Source organism: Sebastes umbrosus, chromosome 16 (genome assembly GCF_015220745.1).
Source record: "Sebastes umbrosus isolate fSebUmb1 chromosome 16, fSebUmb1.pri, whole genome shotgun sequence".
Classification (NCBI taxonomy): domain Eukaryota; kingdom Metazoa; phylum Chordata; class Actinopteri; order Perciformes; family Sebastidae; genus Sebastes; species Sebastes umbrosus.
In genome coordinates, this window is record NC_051284.1 from 3,296,961 (window position 1) to 3,312,472 (window position 15,512).

Below are 15,512 nucleotides of genomic sequence, written 5' to 3' on the forward strand. Positions count from 1 at the left end.
GCTGCTTTATGCAAATGTATGTATATATTTATTATTAAAAATCAATTAACAACACAAAACAATGATAAATATTGTCCAGAAACCCTCACAGGTACTGCATTTAGCATAAAACAATATGCTCAAGCCCAACAGGCAACAACAGCTGTCAGTGTGTCAGTGTGTTGACTTGACTATGACTTGCCCCAAACTGCATGTGATTATCATAAAGTGGGCATGTCTGTAAAGGGGAGACTTGTGGGTACCCATAGAACCCATTTTCATTCACATATCTGAATGAAAGGTCAGAGGTCAGGGGACCCCTTTGAAAATGACCATGAGTTTTTCCTCGCTAAAATGTAGCGTAACTTTGGAGTGTTATTTAACCTAGTATCTTCACTCAATCTATCTTTAAATATTAAATAGTATCCTTAAAACTGAGCCTGCTACAACCCTAAAAATCCCAAGCGGCGTTAAAACGAATTTGCGTTGACGCGTTATTATCGCGTTAACTTTGACGATGTTGATGTGCTTTCATCAAATTTTAATAAATAAACATAAAAAACATTTGTGAATTCTGAATTCTTCTGAATGTAGAACCATGAACAAAATGTTTCCCAACACAACCAACATTATTTGAACTATGACAATTTTTTTAGTTTTTGACATATGACTGTGCTCATTTTTATGAGCAGCCTGCAAAAGTATCGATAGTGTCGTTGGGTTACGTAATGACGTTATTGCGTTGACGCGAATGACGGAAGCTTTAGCTTTCTGCTGCAAAAAAGAATGAATGCTCTAGCTATTATGGTTGTTATTTTAGACTGATTTAAACAGAATCATGCAAACAGCAATCTCCTGTGGGGCGGCCGCTAGAGGTTCGCTTTTAAAGGGGTTAAGAAATTCTTTTCTAAAGCTGATTTGTAAGTGTTATTTTCTTAATGAATTAAGACTTTGCAGAAACATCCCCCGTACCTGTTAATGTGTCCGATGGCTGTGTTGATGGTGACCCGGGGACCTCCATCCTCTGATCGAAGCACGTAGGGCGGGAGGATGTTGTCGTCGTCCAGCACCTGCTCCACTTCGTACTCGCTCACCTCCACTGACTTGGAGCACTTGTTCCTTAAGATCTGCTCGAAGATCAAATAAGATCACTACCTCATTCTGCTCAACGATTATATACTGTTTCTACCAACATTACCGCCTAGATCAGAAACTATCTAACATTAAATTCCTCCCAACTATTGACAAAGAGAACAGGTCACCTTCTCTATGGCCTTGTAGGTAGTGAGGTCTTCTTCGAAGGTTTTGGTCCTCTCACTGTCGGCAAGCATGATGTAGTTGGAGACGGGCGCTCGAGCTCTGCCTTTGGACTGGACGTAGGACCTGTACTCTGTGGGCAGGTCGAACCGCACCACCAGGTTACACTTTGGGATATCCACGCCTTCCTCCACGATGCTGGTGGCGATCAGCAGGTTGGTTTCATGAGCCCGGAATTTGCGGAGAACCTGTGAGAGAAAGAGGTTGGACAAAATACAGTCTTGATACTGCTTAGATAATATGTCGAGAAATGCCATTATATTTAACGTGATAACAAAATGACTGAACATTTTGTGTGACATTCACACGCTTCCCACATCATTTCATTATCAAAACTCCACAATTTTTGCTTTTATGCTCAAGTTCAGGATGGTTTCTTCCTGCATTTATCTCATCAGTACCAACAAGTGACAGGATCGGAATGGAACAGGACTGCTTATTACTAAAATTCTCACTACGTTGATGGGGACAGGAAATGAAAGTGTGAAACCCATCCACGCCCACAACTCATGTGCATGACTCATTTCAAGCCAACTTGTCTCACCGGTGTGAGGATGCCAGAATGAAAGTGACTCGGTGGCAGCCAGGTGCTCCAGATAAACATCAAAATATGACATTAGTGAGTTAGTAACGTTGGATATTCAGTTGTATGATTCCTGTCTGTATACCTCCTCTTGTTTCCTGAACTCCACCTCCATCTGCTTGTTGCGCGGCTGGTTCTTGCCGATGCTGTGGCCGGTGATGAAGTTGCTGCTGATGTAAGCCAGCTCTGGGTCCTGCTTCCCCGCCTCTTTGATCAGACTGAGGAAGAAACACAGACAAGTGTGTCACTAGTGCAGTAGTGCATGAGACAGGTAATCTGAAAAAAAACAAAATGCCACTAGGAGCACCGGAGGACACAGAGGCACATGATTTTTTTCAGATCGGACAGATTTCGGAAAGATCCCTACCGATTGAGGACGACGGCTGTGTACCGCCTCTCCACAAAGATGATCCCGCACAGGATATTGGTGAACGGTGAGGGGAAGTTGGCTTCAGGCCTCTCTTTGGCCTCCACCTCCTCGTCCTCGTCTTCGTCCTCAGAGTCGCTCCAGGACACGTAGTTGTCCTGGTTGCGGTTGTTGTACCACTCCACGCTTTCGAACTGCTGCCGCTCGAAGGGCTTGTATTCGTGCAGGATCTCGAGCAGCCGGAGGACCTTGGGGGTGACGAACTTGAGGTCCAGCGAGGCGGGGGAGAAGTGCTCCTCGCAGAGGGCGTGCACTTTGCGCAGGATGGTGTCGGTGAAGAGCAGGAACTTGCGGCTGAGCTCCTCCTGCTCGTGTTTGATGTACTTCTGGAGCTCCCGCACCATGATGCCCGCTGCCTTATCTGCACACCAGGGTCCCAGGACCTGCAGCACGGCCCGGCAGTCACCCAGGACCTGGATAGGACACAGACAGTGTGAACAGCAGTTGGATTTGTTTGGGTTTTTTCTCACTTATAGCCTCAAGAACCTTTCTGGCAACCTTTTTATAAACTCATGAACTTTTAACTGCATACTGACCAGAGGAAACTAGGTCTAAATTTAGCACGGGGAAGCCCAGGGACATCCATGACATCGCTGACTGGTCACACAGCAAGCAGGCAGTGGTTGTCAGTAGTGTCAAGATTAGAACGACTCATCAAAAAAAAGTAAGATAAGGAGAAAAAGTGGAAATGGCTTACAAGTACAGGTGTCACAATCCTCCAAAAGTCTCCATTCTATTTGACTTTTGATTTTAAGGTCACGATTTGATTTTTGATTTAAACATGCCCTTGTTAAACTAGATCAACAGATCATTGGTATTATGCCCTGACAACTGTAATTTACTCTTTCAAGTCTACAACAGTGGTTCTCAAACTATGGTACATGTTCCACTGGTGGTACGCGTGTTCTCTCTAGTGTTACGCGGAGGAATCTCTGACTATCGATTCCTCTGTAATGATGCTTTCCCACAGTTATGCATGCACAATGACGCATACGCACGCTGTATCATGTTTCAGTTTGTTTTGGACCGGAGACACGGTGAAGAGAAAAAAAAAGCGCTGAACAGATGACAATGACTATAGATGACAATAACAAAGTACAGTACAGTACTGTGTACAATACCCTCCCTGCCCTGACAAATAGGGCTTTTTGGACCTGCAGTGCATGTTTGTATATGTTGGCATGCTGGGGGATTCTCTGTTTTGTTAAGTTTTGTTAACGGAAACATTACTACCCAAAACAGTCAGTCCTGTACGGTTCAAAAACTCCTGCATATAATGTCATTTGTGTAAAAAGTTTGAGAACCACTGGGCTACAATATAAAAGCTGCACCTTTGTCAATACCTGCATCTGTGTGACCCACCTCAGTACAGGTTCATTACAAAAACAACAACAGAAATCCTTCTGCAGGGCATTACAAGTGAGCTGTAATCTACAAAAATACAGTTTTGTTGTCATCTACTGTCGCGCTTGTTTCTCTCCTCAGTTTTTTCCCCTCTCTCTTCTCTCTCTTGTCTGACTGCTTTTTGCAACCCATGGGTGTCACCAAGGGCGAAGGTGGAGCTTGTGTGCACAGAGCTGAATGACGACACTCAGCAGTCAGCTAGCTTGTTGCTCTCACTACCAACATCAGCTGCTCCGATTCAACAATGTTGAGCTGAATAAACGTGCATGTAGGCTGAAATTCAACCGTGGTGTTGTTCTGTCGGGAGATGCAGCGCCTTAACGTTAAACCAAGGAAGAGTAGAAGAGCTATGATGAGTAAGGAAAAGTAACTTACTAACTAACTAACTAACTAAAGTCCGCTAGCCGCTTAGCAAATTCATGCAGTGTAAAATAGCCTCAGTGTCCTGAGTATCGTAGCAACAGGGACAGCCCACATTTCCCATCATGCCTGCCTAGTCTCCAGGGCTGGACTGAGTAGTTTCAGTTTCCTGTTTTATGTTCAAAAAATGCAAATGTTCCTTTTGTTAGTGTTTGTAATGTAATGTGTCTGTTCAGAACATGCTGGCTTCTGTTGGTAATTGTGATTTCTGTGCTGGTTTATAGTTTTAACCATGAGTGAGGTGGCTGTTACATTTCTTGAGTACAGCTGTACTATTCCTGCAGACATATGCGAGTAGGTGTGGGCGGTGCTTTTTTCCAATGATCGAGATCGGAAGTAAATTTCAATAGATTTCCGATATAGAATCAAAATCGTGACGCCCCTACTATTTTATATATATACTGCATATATACTATTATGCACAAAAAGGCCATTTAGATCCTGACTCCACTTGGTCCAGAATAGTGCTTTCATGCTGGCAGTTGAGTCTGAATCATAAAGAGGTTGGGCTGTACATTTGGAAATATGGAAGCTTTAATCAAACACTTGTTGTTCAGTTTGTGTGCAGTAAAAAGTACACCTTACAAGAAGAAAATGCATGGTTGTACATCATAGTACACACACACACATATGAATTTGAAAAAAGTCAAAATCGTATGATCAAATAATGAAACAAATACAAAAAAAAAAAAAATGTGTATAGCTCTGACCTGTTTGGAGATGAATGTGGGATCACGGTCCTCTCGGGCAGCGCATATGTTGCAGTCATTCAGGAAGTGGAGAGCTTCGTCCAGCTCCGCCTGCAGACAGGAAGAGAGGCCGCTCTTATCCACGAAGGGGCCGCAGTCCAGCACCACTTCTCTTGGCTGAGAGGCGTATCTGAAATAAAATACCCCTAGGAGTTATTATTACTGTCATGTCTGTCTACTGCTATCGTTGATCTTCATTCATCGGGTGATTTTATGATCTGGGTTTTCCTTGTCTGTTTGAATGAACTGTGATCAGTGAAATCACTTGTTGCAGTGTTTAGTTGTAGCTCCCAATACTCATTAAGCCACAGATAATAGTTGTTCACCTCTGGTATAGGTCATATATAAATCACTTGTAGTACCTGTCCAGGACCACGAGGTCAGTGGCAGTTTCAGCATTGCTCTTCAGGATTCTCTCCAGATTCTGGATCTTCTGCTCCAGTTCTAACGGGTCACACTTCCCATTCAGAATGGAGGCCGTGAGACCCAGGATACGAGGACTGCATGAGCAGCCCTCAAACAGCTGCAGAGAGAGAAGAGAAGAGAAGAGAATCAGGTCATTCACAGTGCTCTTGGAACGACTGTTTGCCAGTCCTGCAAAGACAACACGTGAATTTTACTTTGCAACCACAATCTCACCTTCATTATCTCACAGTAAGGGTGGTCTGTGATGGCCAGGTGACAATCATCAAAAACCACCAAGTTGATTTTAGACAACGGTAAGATTTTATTCCTCAGAACGTGCAGGAATATGTGGCAAGTCATGACCAGCACCTGAATAAGAGAAAGTTGAGAAAGACATGTTATTGTTATTTAATACTCTTATCAACACGGGAGTTGACAAATATGCTGCGTTATGCAAATATGTGTGTGTGTGTGTGTGTGTGTGTATATATATATATATATATATATATTTATATATTTATTATTGGAAATCAATTAACAACACAAAACAATGACAGATATTGTCCAGAAACCCTCACAGGTACTGCATTTAGCATAAAAATCTATGCTGCAAACTGCATGTTTTTTTGCCCCAAACTGCATGTGATTATCATAAAGTGGGCATGTCTGTAAAGGGGAGACTCGTGGGTACCCATAGAACCCATTTACATTCACATATCTGGAGGTCAGAGATCAAGGGACCCCTTTGGAAATGGCCATGACAGTTTTTCCTCGCCAACATTTATTTAATTAATTAATTAATTTAAATAATTAAAAGTTTGGAGCATTATTTAGCCTCCTTCGCTACACGCTAGCATGACGTGGTTGGTACCAATGTGTGTTAATGCATTAAAGAAATTAGTGGCGTTAAAACAAATTTGCGTTAACGCATTATTATCACGTTAACTTTGACAGCCCTAATATCTATACAAAATTGTTTACTAGAGCACAAAGTTCTTCATAGATCTCTTCATTTTGCTCTCAAAGTGCACCAGATTGATGCATTTAACTTTAAGTTTGCACCCCGGACCCTTCCTAGATGGTCAGAGGTCCACCACAGCATCACAAAATCCGGTGGGAAACACTGCAGTCACAACATGTAAGCACGGGATTTGTGTTAAGGCCATGAGAATGATCAGCACACCTGATTCTCGATTATCTCTGTACTCCACCGTTGGTCGGTCCATGTTGAGGTCTCCTCCAAATTTGTGTACTCTCCCACTTGGAGGTCAGAGTGAGTCCTGACTGCAGCTGCTTGCTGAACTACAGACAAAACTGGACAACGTAGACCAGAGAAACAGTAAACTACTTGGGAAAAACTCCAGTCAAGTTAAATCGCTCCATGCTTTTGAATATAAATGAACAAGTGACACACTTAAGACTGCAATCACACCAGTACCGGCGGTGCGGCAATTCGCCGCAGGGTTGTGCGACGGTGTGGGAGAGTACTTGAATGGCCCATCGACTGCACAACTATTGACATCTTTTGTTCTTGTGGCTGGGTTGTAATGCTCTAGATCAGGGGTCAGCAAGCTTTACTATAAAAAGAGCCATTTTAGAAAAAAAATAAAAAATAAAAATAAAATCCTGTCTGGAGCTGCAAAATGTTTGCGCATTGTGATGAAGGTAACACAGTTTATAGTCTATAAGTCTAATGCAGTGAGGGTCAAAGTGCAAATGTACTATGGAGTACTAGGGCCCATTGAGGGAAAAAAAATCTGAGATTTACAGAATAAAGTCATAATATTACGAGAAAAAAGTCGTAACATTACGAGAATAAAGTCATAACTTTATTCTCATTGTACTACGACTTTTTTCCCCATAAATGTATGACTTTATTCTCATAATATTACGACTTTATTCTCATAATATTACGACTTTTTTCCCCATAAATGTATGACTTTATTCTCATAATATTACGACTTTATTCTCATAATATTACGACTTTATTCTCATAATATTAAGACTTTTTTTCCCATAAATTTATGACTTTATTCTCATAATATTACGACTTTTTTTCTCGTAAACCTATGACTTTATTCTCGAAATCTCAGATTTCTTTTTTTTCCCTCAATGTGGCCCTAATACTCCGTCGTACCATAGACCTACAACAATGATAAATAAAAATGAAAATGTAAAAAAAAAAAAGTTATTATTTCCCATTTTTAAAAATCCACAGGGAGCCACTGGAGAGGAGCTAAAGAGTGCGTGCATGTGGCTCCAGAGTCGCAGGTTGCAGACCCCTGCTCTAGATCGATGGTTACATGATTGGCCACCGCAGCGTGACGTCAGGCTGCGTTTCTCCAAAAGCTGATTCTGTTTCTACCTTTATGCTGCTGTTTTTCAGCACTCCCTGCGGCCACCGCAGCCCAAACCAGGGTTGGAAATTAGCACCTGCCACCAGCCAAATGCTGGTAAAATATGCAAGTGGCTGCTAGATTTGCTTCACTCACCAGCCAAAAAAACAATGGTAGTCTATTGAGTGGCTGCTAGATTTTGGAAGCCACCATCCACTTTGGCAGGTGGACAAAAAAAAGTTAATTTCCAACCTTGAAACGCACTAACCCTATTCAAAAGGGACTGCGCTAGACTTTAAGTTTTCACCGCACCGCTGGATCTGGTGTGAATGCAGTCTAAAGTACATGGAAACTTCTGTGGCACATTGAAACACAATAATGCAGGCATTGTGTAATGCAGGTACCTGTGTTCACCAGAAAAACAGTCCTCTTCGCATTTTCGTGGTAGTGTCCACGGATTTGGTGGGAGAGCTCCTTTGTTAGAAGTACTGCAATAAAGGTCTTCCCTGAGCCAGTATTCAAGCAGACGATAGTATTATGTTCAAGAGCTGCTTCAAGAAGTTCTACCTGTGGAGGAAGACACAGGTTCACAGACGGTGAGCTGATGAAGTGTCACCTAAAATAAATACAATGCTCATGGATGAAAACAAGAGAACAGCTATGAATAGCTCTTAATTTGTTACATGAATGCCTTTAGCCTGTACATGTTTACAATGCATCAAGCGGATAGAAACACATGCATGTGGATGGCAGCCTCCTTACCTGATATTTCCTAGGTGTATAGATGTTATCATGGATAGCCTCCTGCTGCCATGGCAGACCAAAGAAAGGCCCCATGGGTGAAGTGGCAGGGGTGACAAGCTGTAGGCCTGCCATGCTTCAAAGAGGTGGAGGTGAGGGGGCTGGGCTCCTCCAGTCGGCCGCTTTATCTCATTTCATCATCCTCTTCTTTTCAGAAGTTCACTGGCAGGGGAGATGAGGATACTGTGTTAATGTACTGGCAGATACAACAGTGGACACCCTGTTCACACATGCATTAATATGCCTATTGGGTGATCCGATCACAAGTGGACAGCTCTAGGTACAGGTGTGAATACATTCAAGACGCATTGAGGACGCATTGAGGACGCATTGAGACCACATTCAGAGGTGGTCTGGGCCGCATATGGCCATATTCTTTTAGCAGTGTGTACGCGAAAGTGTCCTGGGGCCACATTAAAAGACCGCCTACTCAACTGACGTCCTGCTGGGATCCTCGAATACAGTATTTCAGAGAACAAGAACAGCTTGTTTACAGCTTGAGAAAAAGATTGTTCAGAGCTGAAGAACAGCTCGTTTAGAGCTGAAAAACAGATGGTTTAGAGCTGAAGAACAGATGGTTTAGAGCTGAAAAACAGATGGTTTAGAGCTGAAGAACAGATGGTTTAGAGCTGAAGAACAGATGGTTTAGAGCTGAAGAACAGATGGTTTAGAGCTAAAAAACAGATGGTTTAGAGCTGAAGAACAGCTCGTTTAGAGCTGAAGAACAGATGGTTTAGAGCTGAAGAACAGATGGTTTAGAGCTGAAGAACAGATGGTTTAGACCTGAAGAACAGATGGTTTAGAGCTGAAAAACAGATGGTTTAGAGCTGAAGAACAGATGGTTTAGAGCTGAAAAACAGATGGTTTAGAGCTGAAGAACAGCTCGTTTAGAGCTGAAGAACAGATGGTTTAGAGCTGAAGAACAGATGGTTTAGAGCTGAAGAACAGATGGTTTAGAGCTGAAGAACAGATGGTTTAGAGCTGAAGAACAGATGGTTTAGAGCTGAAGAACAGATGGTTTAGACCTGAAGAACAGATGGGTTAGAGCTGAAGAACAGATGGTTTAGACCTGAAGAACAGATGGGTTAGAGCTGAAGAACAGATGGTTTAGAGCTGAAGAACAGATGGTTTAGACCTGAAGAACAGATGGTTTAGAGCTGAAGAACAGATGGGTTAGAGCTGAAGAACAGATGGGTTAGAGCTGAAGAACAGATGGTTTAGAGCTGAAGAACAGATGGTTTAGAGCTGAAGAACAGCTCGTTTAGAGCAGAAAAACAGATGGTTTAGACCTGAAGAACAGATGGTGTAGAGGAGAAAAACAGCTCATTTAGAGCAGAAAAACAACTTGTTTAGAGCAGAAGAACAGCTTGTTTAGAGCTGTAGAACAGGTCTGTCCGCAAGACGACAACCAAACAACTTTTTAAATGCTTGTCTTCTGAATGGAGTTCGGATCGATCAGTGCCAGGCTATGCTAACATAGTAGTTGCTCCATTAACACTCAACGTAACATCATCTAGGCATAAATACGGCACTGACGTTGTTGTAAAGTCTGTCCTAGAGACAACAATCAAACAACTTTTAAAATGCTTAAAGTCATCTACGCATAAATACGGCAGCGACGTTGTTGTCTATAGACAGTCTGTGGTTTATACACATACATTTATACACAGAGTTTCGTCCGGTCTCTGTACAAATATGATGCATTATCGTAGCTTTGGGTGACCACAGACGGCTACAATATTTTTTTCCTCCATTTCTGATTCAACGTCAAGACGTCAGTGACGACAGGAGGAGAATCTCAACGCTGATAGGCTTTAGCAACACAGCGTCACGCAAATTTCTCGCTCAAGTTTAAATATTTCAACTCCTGCGAAAACGCGAATTTCGAAAAAGTTCACTCCGCTCTCGGTGGGAACACGCCATAGGAGCTTGAGAACAGTGCTAAAAGAGAAGATTACTTGGGGAATAATGCTAAAATAATTTATGTCCCAGGAAATATACTTACAGGTAATAATTGAGACTTTCTGGATGAGCAGACAACACTTAATCTGGGCTTCATGATAAAATATATCTCATTCAACTCCTGATGCTCTCCCACATTTAGTTGGAAACAGACCTGAGAAATCAAAAACATTGTTAGAATCATGTATTTCAGACATAGCACAGACTTACAGAAGCCTATAAGGCACATTCAGTGTAATAAATGACAATAAAAAAGTTATTCTGGCTGTAGAAAGCAGTAATAAAGATTGATGCAGGCTTCTGGATGACCTATAAATAACCTACACCAGAATCTCTTCATACACCATGAATATAAAATGTAGAGGAAGCATTCAAGTTAGCTTGGCTTCCACAGAGACCGCATCTGTTGCACATGTGCTGCTTCTGTTACTCGTGTGCTGATACTGTGCTAGTACTGTTACACTCAAAAGTAAAACATCTCACCTCTACACAAATGGGAAGTGTCCGGGACTGTGACTGGGTCCTCAGCTCTGCAGAGACAAAAGCAGAGAGCAAAGTGAGTATGGTACGGTACTGCTGGGTGCCAGATGCTGACGAAGGTTCAGGGGGAAGAAGGATCCATCACTGGACTAAGACAAGCTTTTCAACACATTTTTGACACAGCCCAAAATCGCCACCACAGCACACGACTCTGTTGTGAGTACCGCTAAGCCCCACAGCTGTAACCAATCCACAGCCGTCAGCTTTGTGCAGCAAACACCAGTCTTTATAATAACGGAGCTGCTCGCATATGCTGGCGATTAAAAACATAACACGACCTGATGCTCATCAACGGAGCTTCATTCAAGCACTTCATCAAATCTAACCTGATGATTTATTTGGTCTGTGCAGCAGCTCTGAAGTGAGTTCTCAGACAAAGAGGTGTATAGAGTGCAATATGCGGTATTATTGCCTTTTTTTTCTAAATTACTTTTTTTTTTATTACTTTCTTTTATTATATTTATCCTGAATTTAGTGCTAAAGAAATAAGCTTTATTGTTAGACTATTATTAGGTATATTGTTGTTTTTTAAATAACAAAGATGACCATTTTAAAACTAATTAAATACTTATGTATTATTTAATGCAGAACAGAGGGTCAATGAGGCGCAGCGTTTTTTTTCAGCTGAGATGCCGAAATATTCCCTAAAGTAAAAATATCAGTGCAAGATCGAGTACTTGCTCTGGATGAAGGGAAGGCTGAAACACGTAGAGAGGACGGACTTTGACCAATCACAGTTCATTTCAGAGAGAGAGCGTTCCTATTGGCTGTGCTCCAGCTGGTGGGCAGTGCTCGGTACTTCCTCAACAGGTCTTAACATGACTGTCGGGTCACAAACTTTCTCATTTTACAGCTAAACGGTACACTACAAGATGTTTCTGGAAACACTGGAGGAGAGAAATAGGCATTACAGTAACAGTAAATGTTATTATTCTATATTATTCTATTGTAAATGTGCCGCTCTGTCTGCAGTCGGTGGACTTGTCCATGTCTGTGATTGGTCAGATGCTGCAAACACCGCCCCGTTCATGTGAACGCGCTCACAGCCAGATGGAGAAACTCTGGGTTGATTTACTGAGTTGATAACCAGCGTCGTAGGACCTTTTAGCGTGATCTCGGTTGTTAAGGTTAGTGAAGCCAGATAACGAGAAGATACCCTGGGTATGTTAAACTCGCTTCGTAGTACAGGCCTCAGATCAGCTCTTACTGCTTGTTTTCCTCCGGTCTGTGAAATCTTGCAGATGCCGTTAGGAGCACCGGAGGACACAGAGGGACATGACTTTTTTCAGATTACCTGTGTCATTCACTACTGTCAGGATATAGTGACGGTTTTATGAAATATATATTTTTTTAATGATATTTGCTTAATTTCTACCCACTGCAGCTTTAACTTAAAATTGGCACACTCACTGTATTTTGTTCTGAAGACGGTTTATCAAACAGATTTGCATAAGAATTGATCAGCTGGCCTCTGTGTGAAATGTGTTCACATTAGGGCTGTCAAAGTTAACGCGATAATAACACCTTAACGCAAATTTGTTTTAATGCCACTAATTTCTTTAACGCATTAACGCAACTTGAGATTTTTAGTTGGCTCAGTCTTAAAGCTAGAGTGAAGATACTGGTATCATATGAAACTATAAAACCTAAGGAATCCATTGGTAGCAACCATGTCATGCTAGTTTTTGTTGTGAAGGAGGTTAAATAACGCTCCAAACTTAAACGCTACATTTTTGCGAGGAAAAACTGGCATGGCCATTTTCAAAGAGGTCCCTTGACCTCTGACCTCCAGATATGTGAATGTAAATGGGTTCTATGGGTACCCACGAGTCTCCCCTTTACAGACATGCCCACTTTATGATAATCACATGCAGTTTGGGGCAAGTTATAGTCAAGTCAGCACACTGACACACTGACAGCTGTTGTTGCCTGTTGGGCTGCAGTTTGCCATGTTATGATTTGAGCATATTGTTTTATGCTAAATGCAGTACCTGTGAGGGTTTCTGGATCAATATTTGTCATTGTTTTTTGTTAATTGATTTACAATAATAAATATATACATACATTTGCATGAAGCAGCATATTTGTCCACTCCCATGTTGATAAGAGTATTAAATACTTGACAAATCTCCCTTTAAGGTACATTTTGATCAGATAAAAAATGTGCAATTAATTTGCAATTAACTATGGACAATCATGTGATTAATCTCTATTTAATATTTTAATCTATTGACAGCCCTAGTTCACGTCTTGAGAAGCTTACACCATAAGATTAACTTTATACGTATTCAGATATTTACCTTAACACTATGCATATTGTACCTGTTACAGGAAGAGTTACAGGAATGCCAGATCCAACATAGACAGACTGACAAGGCAACAAAATGGAAACAAGATTTTAAGTCTTTCTCACACATGACAACAACATTTCATATTGCAAAAACATTTACAAAGAAGTGTTGGTCTGGCAAGGGGCTTAAGTAACCTTGATCCTAACGTCAGTTTTAAATGGCTGAATCTTCCACACCTGTGAGCTCATACTGACATGCCAACACATTTGTTGTCACACAGTTTTGCTGCCTGAAAGAGAGGAATGTCTCTGGCAGCTAGGCTATATCAAGCATGGCATACATACAGAACACAGTGTCCAGAACATAAGCCAGAATAATTCATTTTCCCTACAACACATCCAGTGACTGTCATTAAACATATAACCTAGGGCAGAGGTCAGCAAACTGCGGCTCCGGAGCCACATGCGGCTCTTTAGCTCCTCTCCAGTGGCTCCCTGTGGATTTTTAAAATGGAAATGAATAACTGTTTTTTGTTTACATTTTCATTTATTTTATCATTGTTGTAGGTCTTTGGTACAACGAAGTATTAGGGCCACATTGAGGCAAAATAAATAAATCTGAGATTTCGAGGATAAAGTCGTAATATTATAAAGTAGTAATTTTACGTGTTACTTTCTTTTTTTCTCGCAAAGTTATGACTTTATTCTAGTGATATTACGACTCTTTTTCTCGTAAAGTTGTGACTTTATTCTCGAAATGTTACGACTTTTTTCTCGTAATATTGTGACTTTATTCTGGAAATCTCAGATATTTTTTCCCTCAATGTGGCCCTAATACTTCGTAGTACATTTGCACTTTGGCCCTCACTGCATTAGCCTTATATATTATATACTTACAGACTATAAACTGTGTTACCTTCATCACAATGATCAAATGCTCAAAAGGCTCCAGACAGATTTTTTATATTTGTTTTGCCTAAAATGGCTCTTTTGATAGTAAAGGTTGCTGACCCCTGACCTAGGGCCAGTATGACATTTCTACGATTCTCTGTACACAATATTAAGCTATCATCATGTTTACACTGTAGTATTAGCAGCTTCCACTCTCAGAATGTAAACATGAACACATATGACCATCAGAAGCCTTAGCTGGACACTTGACCATTAAGTTAACGTTGAATTGACTAGCAGAGACCATGCTGAGTAACATTAGCTAGTTGGTTAGCAACTAAGCAGCTCAATTACGGCCAAGTATTTCACATGTTAGCTAACTAGCCGGGTTCATACACGTTACCAGAACGTTATAGCAACGTTATTAAATACTTGGAGAAGCCTTTTAGAGATGACCTGCACACCAAAGAGCAACACAGCTTCTCCTCGGTCTCATTATTGGTGGCACAGTATGAACCGGTGACGGTAGCTTCCATTGACAAACAACCGGGCGCTAACGTTAGCATGTGACACATTAGTTCATTTAAGCTAACGTGACGTTATCTTAGCTGATACCATGTTGTAAAGAAAGACTTGCAACAAATGAAGTAGCCAAATAACTCCTTCTATTAGCCTCTTACATAGCGTTACTACCGACTGGACAAACACTCGATTGACTGCCACAGGCTAACTCAACCTAGCATGGCTAGCAGGTGACTGCAACAGGCCAAGGCCTATAGAAGGAGGCTGGGACACGAGGCTGGGACACGGGTCTTGGGGTATGGAGGTACACAACGCATGCGCATTGTAACTCAAGCTGCGGTCGTGCGTTGCGATTGGCTCAATTTCGACGAGTGCAGGCCAGATTTTACTGCGCATGCGCAATACACCATAGCGATATGACGCGTGACCTAGCCTCCTTTCCATAGGCCTGGCAACAGGCTAAGTCAACCTAGCAACAGTCCAGCTAGCTCACAGCTAGTCCAGCTAGTTGGCCCTGCTAGCTGTGAGCTAGCAGGGCCAACACATGCAGCAGAGTAACGTTACTCCAGAACAGACGCATCACACAACTCAGTACATGATCTAACCTGCTGTGTGTTCTTCACTTGATAGCCTCGGCTGAACAGACTTGATATCCTCCGTTGGATCTCCTCGATGCCGTTCACTCTTGCTGTCCCGATCTTGGTGGCTAACGTTCCTCGTTCACGGTGGGACCACTTCCTCTCACCCGGGCCTCTGCTACGTACGCCAAAACATGAACGTAAAGTGCGTCACTGACGGCCGCACGCTGTCACGTTACTCTACTAAAGTGAACGGGAATCCCTTCTCCTCCGTTAATGCGCTGAAAGTCTCTAAAGGTCTGTATGCT

At 42.0% G+C, this 15,512-nt stretch overlaps 1 protein-coding gene across 1 annotated transcript in view; it reads right to left on the minus strand.

Moving 5' to 3' along the window:
* The window catches only part of dicer1 (dicer 1, ribonuclease type III), a 43,980-nt gene extending 28,468 nt beyond the window's left edge, over positions 1-15,512 (minus strand). The window contains exons 1-13 of the mRNA XM_037796435.1: positions 15,232-15,512; positions 10,867-10,913; positions 10,427-10,537; positions 8,383-8,583; positions 8,025-8,187; positions 6,468-6,598; positions 5,519-5,653; positions 5,242-5,402; positions 4,841-5,009; positions 2,247-2,719; positions 1,965-2,097; positions 1,242-1,484; positions 952-1,106 (exon numbers count right to left, since the gene is read on the minus strand). Of these exons, the coding sequence (XP_037652363.1) occupies positions 952-1,106; positions 1,242-1,484; positions 1,965-2,097; positions 2,247-2,719; positions 4,841-5,009; positions 5,242-5,402; positions 5,519-5,653; positions 6,468-6,598; positions 8,025-8,187; positions 8,383-8,496 (1,877 nt within the window). The 5' untranslated portion in view covers positions 8,497-8,583; positions 10,427-10,537; positions 10,867-10,913; positions 15,232-15,512. The remainder of the gene's footprint in view (positions 1-951; positions 1,107-1,241; positions 1,485-1,964; positions 2,098-2,246; positions 2,720-4,840; positions 5,010-5,241; positions 5,403-5,518; positions 5,654-6,467; positions 6,599-8,024; positions 8,188-8,382; positions 8,584-10,426; positions 10,538-10,866; positions 10,914-15,231) is intronic.